This window comes from Pholis gunnellus (genome assembly GCF_910591455.1).
Source record: "Pholis gunnellus genome assembly, chromosome: 1".
NCBI classification, from domain to species: domain Eukaryota; kingdom Metazoa; phylum Chordata; class Actinopteri; order Perciformes; family Pholidae; genus Pholis; species Pholis gunnellus.
In genome coordinates this window covers 3,850,624-3,863,211 of record NC_136528.1, presented here as the reverse complement: position 1 = coordinate 3,863,211, position 12,588 = coordinate 3,850,624, and the positions used below count along the sequence as shown (strand labels likewise).

Here is a 12,588-nt window from a genome sequence, read left to right as displayed (position 1 = left end):
AGACGCTCACTATCCAGCTTCCTATCGGACCCACTCACTGCCTGTCCCGTCCCGTCTAAAAGTATTCAAGTGTTAATCTCAGTTTACCTGCACAGAGCACAGTTTGCATGTCAGAATGTGCACTTTTCACCAAATGTCTCGATCCAAAGCTGCAGACAAATGACACTGACATGGTAATGCAGGTGAACATTGTTAGAACGGATTTGTGAATACATTTTAGGAAAACAAACTTTAGGTGCAACACAATATCACTACGGATTTTAAAACACATGCAGAGACACAGAAACAAAATATTTCCTGTGGCATGGGGACCATTTACATCCCAAATCCTATATTTTATTTCGATTTGTCAAAAATGGAAAATTCACAGTATAATCTCCACAACAGAGTTACCTGCAAGAGATGATGAACTTTAAGAAAGCACCCAACATGTCTGCCATAAAGATCTAATGTTGATTCCAAAATGATTCTCATACGACAGAATTCTTCAACTCAGAAACACACAAAAAATTAAAAAAATACTTGAGTCACACCAAACAGATCACAATACTTTCCAAACTTTAAATACATTAAGAATACCAGAGATCATTGCTTAAATAAATTCTACAAAAATATCTGTTGTACATGTAATATATTTACATTGACTGTAGCTTGTGGCGATTGTGTCAGTGTGTTCTCCAAAACCTTCCTCATCACTCATGAGTCCATCACAGAGTTCTATCACGGCGCGTTTACTCCAAACTCAAATGTCCAACACATAGTGTAGACATGGAGTGATTCATAGTCAACTCATACTATCAAATTATTACTTCTACCCACCAAACTCAAATCCCAAAATCATTTCAACTGCATGTTACATTCTTGCTTGTTATTATGAAATGAGTGCAAGTTATTGTCCCATATGAGGGGAAACACTTGAGCAGTGTTTGAGTGTTACGTTTGACGGACACACTCTCTGGTTTTGTTGCAGCAGCAGTCCCAAAACACCAGATGCATTTATTCATTTGGCCCTAATTAAAATGATTGGACGGGCTACCTGCCGACATCTTTAGCTCCACACTTCTTCTTCCTGCTTCTTCCTTCCGACATAGCGAGCTAGCTCTGACAAAGGGCACAACACCTGGACGCTAAAGAAGTCTTTGAACAAACTGGAGATGCAGGCGGTGATTCAGAGCTTGGGGAACCAGGCTATTTGGGGAATTTAAGTAAGTAATAATTTATTTCGGGTCCTTATTAACAATTTTCCAAAAGGAATGCACATAATAAAGAATAAATAACAATAGGCATTAAATTAAATGGAAAAACAAACAAGGCCAAAACAACCAAAATTGATCTCACTATTTGGTGATGAAACAAAATCAGGGAGTTTTTATTTGAGTCATAAAGAAAATTCGACTTTAGCTTCATATAGCTAAGTTAATAAAAGACTTGGCGAGTTCGCACTTGATGACGAGGATAACACCATGCACATTTTTACAGTGACAGCATAGATGGTAATAACTGCTAGCTTCTTTTTGCCACAACAACCAGAAGCATTGCTCACACGAGACGGAGCCACTGTTCCTAATGTAAAAAGGCGAACATGGAGAACTCTTGGACTGGAGCACCAAGATAGACACACCTGTGGACATTCCTTCCAGACGACGAGGATAGTGATTGCATAGTCTTTATAAATGATAGTGTTTAAGTCAGCCTCTCCTCTTCTGTTGTTGTGGCCTTCACACGTTGTCAAACTTGTGTTTTAAATAGTCTTTCATAACCTTTGCAATTGGTAGATCCTCCAACAACTTCAAGCTTTGAAGGCCAATGCAGTGACGGATCTTTATACGACACAAGTCCTGTAGAGTCCGAGGTTGCCCTGAAAGAGGAAGAGAAACCGTTATTACGCGGTGGATTAATGCGCATTACTACAGCCTGACCCATTCATGGGTGGAATGATTTTTGGCTTATTGCAGACACGTCATTATTGGTATTTATGTTGGGAAATTAGAAACAAGAAATGAAAATTTGGAAAGCCAAAGATAAGTGCTTGAGCTATCGCCGATGTCCGATTTGTCCACAGGAGAGCGCTGATCCTAGTTACCTGACAACAGTGAAACCTATATGAGCCTGATAAACAGTTCCTTGACAGTATAAGAATGACAGCCTCTAGAAGACACACGCTTGCAGTGCATCTGTTCCTAGATCAGTATCCTAGAACGTCTCAAAGCTAGCTAACGTCATAGATGATCAGTAGAGAGGAACATAGCTAAGAAGCTGTTAATGCAGCGCCTCAGAATCCAGCCCAGGAACCCATGATGGAGGTAGTTAAAGAGTGTCTCATCTCTGTAGAGTTGCACATGCTCAGTACCGAGCGGGCAGCTGCTAGCAAAGCTTGTTTCAAATGTTGTGTTGTGTCTACTAGTACTGTGTGGTATTGTAGTCAAGGTTGTTGAGGGGATTTCCATATTGTATATGGAAGAGCAAAAGCATTAAAAGGACGGCAGCACAAGTGTGGAACACCTGCCTACTGCTTGCATGTGGTGTCCACGGCGCTGAAAGTGCAAACAAAAGGCCACAGTGGTGACAGAGCGAACAGCGTTAACTTCGCGCTACGCTTCCAAGATGACATCGTGAGTCAGGCTGGCGTTATCAGCTGTAACTGCCGTGTGAGCGCAGTGCACAGCGGTGGCCATAAGCTGGCTAGTGGGGCACGCTCACGTGCACTAACATTTAGACGTGTCATTTTTCGTGCAGCAACACGTGTCAATTTACGCTGGTTACACGCATACAAGTCTTTTAAATGATACACGTCTCGGTTTGATCCCACGATCAAGCTGTCGCACCGTAAAGACATCTTCATTGGCATCAACCAATCACATTGTGTGGAACGGGTTGAGTCCCACATATACTGTACATATATAATATAGTAACTTTATTACTTCTTTAAACTGCGAAAATGTCAACACAGACCAGATCCAGATCTTACCTTTCAAAATAAATGCCCTAGATATATATATATATATATATATATATTCTATATTCTCAGGCGAGTACTTTGCATTTTCCTGCCGTTCATTGGTCACGCCGCCTCACTGAGTGCAGAAGCTATCCTCAGGTCAACAGGCTGCCAGAGTCATGACTGCACACTCTAAAGGAGGTAGCATGATGCCTTTTTTAATGATTCATTGACTTTGAAGATCAGAAATCTAGACTTGTTCTTAAAGAATGATGTAGAGTATGTATACGATTTTGGTTTCGCTTGAAGTTGGAAGCGTCGTATGAGGACAGTTGTACATGTTGCAGTATTTGACATGAGACAAAAGGCCTGGGTGTGTGTCATACAGTGTGGGACAAGCCTTTCATGGCATACTGGTTAATCCAGGAGGCAGAGGTGTAATCAATAACCCACAGATATGTGATCTGGCTGAGGGATTGGAGGCACTGAAAGGACTTGTCTGATCTTTGATATCAAAGTGCAGGGGGCAGTGGAGGAATGCAGCCATTGTTCCCCAAATCACAATGCTTCAGGTAATGTTCCTCCACCCTGGGATTGTTCTGTGGCTGAACACGAGTCATTATAACTTGGTGCTGGCACGCAGCCACCTTCAACCCAAATGTTTCCACCTTTTTCCCTCCTCACAACTGCCAATAAAAACTTTTTTTGTGCTGAACTTGTAATCCTTTTCTACACCAAATTCACTTTCACAGATGTGCTCAGTTGTAGTCGTACTGCAAGTCCTAATGCCTCAGTTCGAGGGGTGTATATCACAATATGAGCTACAGTATTATATCGATTCTTTGGACAATAGCGGTGCAACAGATCATAAAACTCATGGTTTGGATTGTATCACATTTTTGAGACAAGGAGCAGCACAAACGAATAAAGGGAGCAAATACAGATTTTAAAGACGCGCCGATACCAATTGCCCGTCATCGATGATCCACATTGTCACCACCATCCTAAAAATCATTTGAACCGCTCTGAAGTCAGTGTAAACCATCAAGAGTTCTAAATCTTTTCCTGTCACTTTGTTACAGTCATCTATAGTGGTTATATGCATAAAAACACACAATTCTAACCATTAGTAGACTTAATGACGCATCATAAGCTGCTTAGAGCTAGTGTTAGCAAGTTCAACAGGTCATAACTCATCACTGATATTTATTTTTATTGCTGCAAAAACATCTTCAAACATTTGAACACGTCATGATAATGTTATAATTTACCTTCGCCGAGTACTCATTGTTACTGAGCAGAGCCTGAACACATCATAATGTAACCGTTAGCATCCATGATGCAAAAGTTACTGGCTCTCCTCCTCAGTTCAGCGGTCGGCGAACAGAAAGCATCAACGCTCACGTCCTGATCGCATATTGTTACTGAGCCGATAACAGCTGGCAGTAAAACTGTAGCTCCCACTATGATGGTAAAACTATGAATTAATCCGCGTTACACCACTATTGGAAAACCATACGATATTTACTGATTTCACAAAGTCTGTCATGAAACGATTTTGATTGGATGAAATTCAGGGGCCTGCGATCGAGCAGGTATCATATCGCAAGTCCAACTAAGTAAAGTAACGATGTCATTAGGGCTGCAACAACGAATCGATAAAATCGATAAAAATCGATTATCAAAAGAGTTGGCAACGAATTTCATTATCGATTCGTTGTGTCGCGCGATTATTACGCCACTCAATAAGTCGCGGAGATGTTTGAGTGTTCACAGCAGGCCCGGTCGCCTGAACACTGCAGCTCGGAATAATGGAACAGGACCCCCTGTTCTGTAGCTGACGCTGACCGGCGTATAAACGTTACCATGACAACACCGGAAGTTGATTTACGCGATTTGTATTATTTTTAGTTTATTTCTGCAATTATAATACATTACATTTATTGCCATTTTGGGTACCTTGTGTTAAACTCGTAACTGCTTCGCCGTTGTTTTACTTATGATAGACGAGCTTTGTTTTTGTAACGTGACCATTAAACCGGAAGTTAAGCGGAGCTCAGAAAGATGAGAAATGTCGGGTGAAAACAGCGAATTTTTTCTTCCCATTCTGTTATTCTACTGCTGGTCTACCAGGCGAACACGGTGAAGTTTATTCAGTTAACTCATTAAAGTACTGTTATACTTGTAGGTGATGAGAGACAGAGTATTTTGGGTAACCCACTGAACCCCACTCCTGATATTAGTCCATTTCTTTTTTTAAATTACTTTAACAGCTCAGGGATGTTCAAGCAACCTGTTTGTGCACTTTCTGAAGATGTTTTGCACTGTGAATTTACACTGTCAGCTCTGTTTTTGAAAAAAGGGTTAGAAATTAATGCTTTTTTGTTTTTTTATCCGATTCATCGAACAAATAATCGACAGATTAATCGATTATTAAAATAATCGTTAATTGCAGCCCTAGATGTCATATAGGTTTAAGAAAAACAGCCAGAAATAGACATCTCTGCCTCCTACGTCTCAAAAGTCAACTTGACTGGGCCCAGGTCGTATTGCTGGGCCCCCTGGAGAGAAGAGAGGCACGGGAGGACCAGGACCAGGACCAGGACCAGGACCAGGACCGCGCATAGCATACTGAATGACCTTGCTCCAGTAAAATGAGAGGTTTTCTTAAAAAGGACTCCGGTGCTCGGAAACACTACTACTTCTGTCCACAGTGGGCGCCAGAATCAACACAAAATGAAAGTTCCTTTAAGTAGAAGTAGGCCTATGAATACCAGGATTAAAAAATACTCTGTTACAAGTCAAAGTAAAACTTTCAAACTCTGACTTCAGAAAAATAATGTCACTAAATAATAAAAAATATATACTTCAAGTATCAAAGTCAAAGTACTCACTATGCAGCCAAATGGTTTCTTCAGTTGTTAGAAAGTAGCATCAAAATTGTACTTAAGTAGAGTATTTGAGTAAATGTACTTAGTTACATTCTGCCACTGATCACTACCAAACAGAACATGAGTCTACCTGTGAAAAGCTTAGTCCAGCCCTGAGTCAGATATCTGCACATCAGCGGACAATTTCAAACCAATTCCAAAAGAAGATATCATCAAAATATTGATTGCAGAAAATGACTTGATGACTAATTTAATGAGGGATTTATAGTCTAAGTAATTTAGCATGTAAGACAACTGCTAGTTTAAACTTTCCAAAGGCTTTGTGGTTCTATCAAGTATATTAAATACCTCTGGAGTTTTTAAATGTTGGTGAGATAAAAAGCATTATGACTTGTGTTATCATTATTACTATTCATAAGGTGAACTAGCTGTTAAAGTGTTTGAACTGGGTGGGAACAGGTACCTATATGGAGCGCAGTGGGACATGTAGTGTGTTGGTGAGACTCACTGGTGGCTTCCTGGAGGAAGTCCAGACAGGGCCGGCTGATCCCAGACATGCTAACAGATACAGCTACTGGTGTCTGGCCCTCGTAGTTCCTGGTGTTGGCATCGGCCCCGTACGTGTACAGCATCTGGGCGCACAGCACATCATCCCTGAGGGCAGACAGGTGCAGCGGCGTCTGGCCGTCCTCAAGGCGTCCCAGATTAGTGTCCGCTCCCCGCTGCAGGAACATGCGGCAGTACGAGTGATTTCCCTTGATTACGGCATATCGCAACAGGAAGCCGTTCTGAATGTCAATGTTGGCACTGTGGTCCAGAAGGATCCGTACACAACTGGAGCGCTCGCGAATGATGGCCAACTGTAGTGGTGTGGTCCCTTTGTCACTCAGGGGGTCCACCTCGGCCCTGAACTCGAGGAGGAGGCGTACAAACGAGTCTCGGCCGTAGTGGGCGGCCACGTGCAGTGGCGTCCAGCCATCGTTGCTTTTTGCATTTATAATGTCACTGCGAAACTCGGATTCCAGCATCAGTCGGGCGATGCGGGCTCTGCCATGCATAGCAGCGTAGTGAAGTGCAGTGAAGCCGCCAATAAAGTCCTTCACTGTGGGGTCAGCTGCACAAAAGGAGAGTGGAAAGAGTTGAAATGAGAGGAAAATCCATACAACAGTTCTGCTTTGAGGCTGTGAGTGAAACTCTGCTCCAGTCCACACTAACTGTCCCCTGGTTGGTATTATACTCGAGGAGCACTACTACACCTCAGGACTCGGACAAATACAGACACAGCTAGACATTATGATCAAGCAACAGATGTCCTTTAACTGTTCATATCACCTTCCAGTGGGCAGGGATACCACGGCTTTAGAGCAAAAGACAGAACAATCAGTTTTACACGCTCGTGTCAACAGTCAGGTTGGCTTAAAGGAGCAGTGTGTGAGAACTACGGTGGCCTGCAGGTAGGGATTGATATCTTTAGGATGTTATTACTACACAGAGCTACTTTTATCAATCATTTTAAAAACAAGTACATTCAGAACAGGATTAGATGTTATTTATAATTTAGATATAACTGAATATTCTTTCTAGAGCAGCAACAGTCATGTTTACAACAGCACACGTCACATTAATATCTCACTGGAAACAAATGTAAAATGTCAATAAAATAAATAACATTTCTGAGTGAAGTTTAGAACACAGACATCCGATAGTATCAGACATGTACGGTCTGCTTTCGTTCACAGTTCAGTTTTAGCTTGTTTGTAAAAGAAAATAAAGATTTTTGCCGATAGTGCGAGCCGTTCCCGTGTAAACATAGCGGCCGATTGAATTAGGTTTCACTTTCGTTTACATGTTCATGCTCGTTGAACAGATGTATTGATAAAGTATTAAATTTTAAATGTTAGTTGCCGTCAACTCTCGTATTAAATGACACCAAAACATTAAACAGTACTAATAAAAAGCCACAGTGAGGTCGGAGCTTATCAATACTCCGATCTTTAACAATCTGAGGCAAGTTTAATACCGAGTTTTGGTAGCCATGCCTGCTTTTAGACGGCTCAGAGACAGTATTTGTCCGTTCTGAGCTGCCGTAGAATCATCGTGGAGCAACATGACAGACTCAATGGAGGACGACCCGCTGCTATATATATATATAGATATAAATGGCTTTTTCTAAGCTGAACAAAAGATTCTTAGTTTTGGGTCACGGATGAAAACATAGGTTTGCATATTATATTCCATTTCTGCCAATTAATCCCCCTAAATGGTACACACAGTTCCTTTAAAGGGCCATTTATCTATGCTCACAAAGTAAGATCAAATTGAAGCAATCCATTCAGTAATTTAGAGGACATATAGTAACATTTAGAAACTTTTGTAACATTTGAACAGAACAGGTGTTGCAGACGTTGGTGTTTCTATCGCAGCAGCTGTAGATATGTCATCAATAACGCTCTTCATTTCCTCGTTCACGTGCCCATGCTGTAGAATTGCAATATTGGAGTTACGGTAATTACAGGTTTCAATTATGATTAGCAAACCTAGATGTTGCAGAACATTCTGATATGTTACTATTACTATTATTGATATTTGTATTGTCACTTGTGCTTCATTTATTTGCTTTTCTTGTTATGTGAAGCACTTTGTAAAGTGCTGTAACCCTTTCATAATGACCATGTACATCATGCTTTATAAACATACTGCATTATAATCAGCTTATAGCACATCATAGTCAGAAGCACTCATACATATTCAATATGCTTTAGAACAATAACTATAACACATTAATAAGCATGTTATAGTGACTATTTAGGGCAGGTATCATAAGACTTCATCATCACTGGTAACTGACCAGTATCATAACTGAAGTATAATGACCATAGTTGTAATTCTATAATGTCCTCTGGTTTCCTGTTATAGTGCATCACAAAGTATATAGGAGTTAGGATAAGTGGTTCTTGTTTGCTTTAGTGATGTATCAAAGCTTTCAGACAAATCTAAGTCTACTGTTTGTAATTTAAACATCAGTCTGTCGTTGAAGGAAATAAAACCCAAATGTAATGGCCATAGTTGTGTTTCAATGTGTTGTGTAACTTCAAATGCTTTGTCATATGTATACATCCTCAGATATAGATTTGGAAACCACATATTCAATACCACATATTGTAAGGACTCTTTCCTTGCTGTTTGAAGAACATATGTGTGACATCATGTTATAGATTGTTCAACTGGAATGGCTTTCAACCAACACACCGGTGAACGAAAGGCCGTCCCTTCCAGTAGAATGATGACCTCTAGTGTTAAGACCTATTATGACATAATGCTCACCACCAAACGAAGCCAACCTCAACAGCAAGATGAACAAAAAGACAAAGCCTCTGACCTCCATGCTCAAGAAAGACTCGAACACATCTCTCTTTTCCTTTGGCAGCAGAGAAGTGGAGCAGTGTCCAGCCGTTGGCGTCCCGGATCTTCGGCGAGTATCCTTGCTCCAGCATTCTCCGGACCGTGCAGACATCCCCCGCTGCCACTGCAGCCTGGATCTGCAGCTCCTCATGAAGCTCAGGGTTCCTTCTGCAGTGATGGTTCAGCATCCTGTCACGTTTCAGAATGGGAATGTTCATCTGTACTCAACACATTCTGTCTGTCTGTCAACCTCACTGTTGTGCACCGCTAGTAAGACAGGTGCTTAGGAAAATGAGGCCTTGCTAAAGGAGCTAGTACACCAAGTTCACTGAAACACCGGTCAAAGACGTGACATGAAAGAACATCTTTACACACTCACACACTCCTTTAAATCAGGCCCAACGGTGTGAGCATTTCACTGAATATGTGAGTGAAAATTAGAATGTGACTAATTATTTGGGCGCACACAAGTTGAGCAACAGAGTTCAGACAATGTGATGAACAAACTACAGCGATGGGCTGAGCTGAGCGGTGGACAAATCATTCAGCTCGCAGCTGCTCAGTTTCAGTCAGCGCTAACTTTCTTTGGATAAAATAACAAACGTCTCTAACATCGTATTCATGTTAATACCGTGAGTAACTTGATAACAAGTGTTTTCTGGGTAAAGTGCCCTCTGCCAGCCCGTGTCTGTCCTCAGCTCTAGATCCTTTGTGAGGAATAAGATCCACTCTGAGACTGTACAACAGTGGACTGACATATACACTGGCACGGGCTCATCCTTTTACACTGCTAATAATTGACTGATATCTAACTGTACGACAATACTGCACGATAATACACAACCAGCAACGCGTTGCTACGTTGCTTAGCGTCAGACTAGCTCGGCTGTGATTGAGAACGAGTTCAGCAAAAACAGCTTGAAGTTTTGTGATTTTTCGATGCAGTAGACGATATCAGTGACTGCCAAAGAAATGGAAATATGGAAAAAATATAGAGTTTGCGTTATCATTTAGTCTAGTGGCACTTTTAATTGTCTGTGATTTTTATGAAAAGGTAAATCATATCATAGAACATCTCCTTACAATCCACTGCAGTCTCACTATTCTGTCAGCTTACAGCTGCAGAGGGAATCGTTCTTACAGAACATCTGATCGTTTCTTCCGCTGTCACTCAGCCTCGGTTGGGTGAACGATTGTTGTGGCACATGCCTGTATAACAAACTGACACACTGACCGTATGTCTGCAGATATTCATCTTGTTCTGCTGCATTAGTTCATACACACATGTGATACATTTGACCTCTTTCGGTTTGTTAGATAACCAGTAAGCTTCTTTCTGGAGTCTAAATTGAGACACCTTCTAAATGTAATTACACAGCTACTTTACTTTGACACCTATGCAAGAGTTGTCTTTATGATATCATACATGGTGAGAAATCAACAAACGCATTCATAAAAGTATAATCCTTAGAGGCAACTATATAAGCTTTAAGTTCAGTTGAATATGTGTACACCAGGTTTAACTTAAAGCTTCAACTCAGGGATCTCTAGCGCCATTAAGGTGATTTATACAGGACAAAGCAGCTGGATTTAGACTGAAGCAGAAAGTATGCTTCATGCGTTCGCATGGCAGCGAGTGTGTGTGTGTGTGTGTGTGTGTGAGATTCTACCCATGACCACACAGATCCAAGTGTCCAGTGCAGACCGACCACAAGCTGCCTGCCAAAGGGTATAACCTTCTGGACTTTAACACAAATATACGTGAACACGCCACCTACGCATACACCCAGTGTAGTATAAACAGATGTGTGTACGCATACGTTGTCTGGGTACTTTTTGCAGTATATCCTAAATCATTGCTGCAATGTAGATTGCAGGTTCGGAGGACATGGAGTTCCAGACCACACAGGTTTAACTCAAATAGTTTTTGTTGTTGAGAGAAATTACTTATTTGAACTTACTTTATTGAACACAAAAGTAATTTACCTTTTGACAAGCTGAAGAGACGGGCTTCTCTTAGTCATATCGGAGCTGCACCTGTAGATACACAGCTGCACTGAGGGGAGGAGACAGGACCAGCACTCTGCAACACACAAACACACTGTCAGCTAAAAGGAGGGAAGCTGAATAGAAACACAGAAGTGATCGAATAATAATAATCTGCATTTGATGTATGGTCGACCTATTAACGTCACACAACAGTGTGGATTTGTTGTGCATACATTAGTACTAGTACTAGTACTAATAACAGAACCATTACCGTTAAATGACAGGAATGCCAAATGAGAGGAGTGTTGCAAATTCTCAACTTGCTAATAAAAACAGAGCTCAGGTTTGAAATGAAGCTAACGCCTTATTGATCAAATCAAAGCAGTAACTCGTTGCAGGCAGAACACCCAGCATGCCCTGCTCGTCACATCTCACACTAACGTCACCTTTTAGTTGTTAGCTTTACCGGTAGATGAAAACACAATGGACAATAGAATGGCTTTACTTGCTAACATAACCAACAAAACAAACCACGCACAAGTAAAACAGGAAGATAACTAACAAAGCGGGCAGATAAAGACATTTAGTTTCACACGTTGCAGACAATGTAATAAATGAAAGCTTCTTTGACAAAACCCTGGATTTCAGGCTGCGTCCCAGGCTGGTAACTGTTAGCTAACGCTGGCTAGCCAGCCGGCTAACAAACTCACTAACGCTACCTTGCTAGCTTGTGTTGACTTTTTGTTACGTTACTTGCTGTAGTGGGTAACTACAGATAAACCCCAACACACAGCGTACATCGGTACTAAAGTTGACTCTACACATTTACTGACAAACACAACAGTTTTGACATAATAAAACAAAGACTTAACATACTTGACAGACGCTGAGCCGACGTTTAACTTAGCCAATCAGCTTCCAGGCAGGAAGAATTGGAGTTGTCAAAGCTGCATATTTCTGTTCCTTTCAACTAAAGTCCATCACTTAACAGCAATAATGTCTATTAAAACTTCCCTAAATGTCAGTCGCAGCAATGTTGCGCATCATTTCGCTGTTGAACAATCCGCTTTAACAACAAAGTCTCTCTGTGAACACATCAGTTTGACCCCAGCAGCAAAAACAATACGATTTCCGGCGTCTCCAGTCCTTCAGAATAAAACACCATTTCCTCAAATCTAAACTTACCACAAAACGTAGAATTTGCAAAAACATGAGAAGAACTAGAACAAAACAAACAAGAACCAAACAGTGATTAACATACAGGATACACATTGTGGAGGTGAACTGAAAATCGGAACGTTTGGGAATATACAAAATACTCTGTTATTCTGTTAAATATTCTGGGATTTGGATGAATATTGTGACCAG

The 12,588-nt window shown here is 41.1% G+C and overlaps 1 protein-coding gene across 1 annotated transcript; it reads right to left on the bottom strand.

Annotated features, from left to right (window-relative positions):
- Positions 1-382: 382 nt before the first annotated feature.
- asb7 (ankyrin repeat and SOCS box containing 7) lies at positions 383-12,281 on the bottom strand. Its single transcript, XM_079157561.1, has 5 exons — positions 12,097-12,281; positions 11,218-11,314; positions 9,209-9,420; positions 6,338-6,943; positions 383-1,858 (listed from the first exon to the last, which is right to left on the bottom strand). The coding sequence occupies exons 2-5, from the start codon at positions 11,253-11,255 to the stop codon at positions 1,719-1,721; spliced, it is 996 nt and encodes a 331-aa protein (XP_079013687.1). The 5' UTR covers positions 11,256-11,314; positions 12,097-12,281; the 3' UTR covers positions 383-1,718.
- Positions 12,282-12,588: the final 307 nt, after the last annotated feature.

Bases quoted from the DNA above. Each gene is read 5' to 3' on its own strand.
- asb7 (XM_079157561.1), bottom strand. From the start codon at position 11,255: ATGACTAAGAGAAGCCCGTCTCTTCAGCTTGTCAAAAG. The intron at 9,421-11,217 runs GTAAATTACTTT...GAAACGTGACAG, and splicing joins TCTCTTCAGCTTGTCAAAAG to GATGCTGAACCATCACTGCA. The intron at 1,859-6,337 runs GTGAGTCTCACC...TTCCTCTTTCAG, and splicing joins CTTCCTCCAGGAAGCCACCA to GGCAACCTCGGACTCTACAG.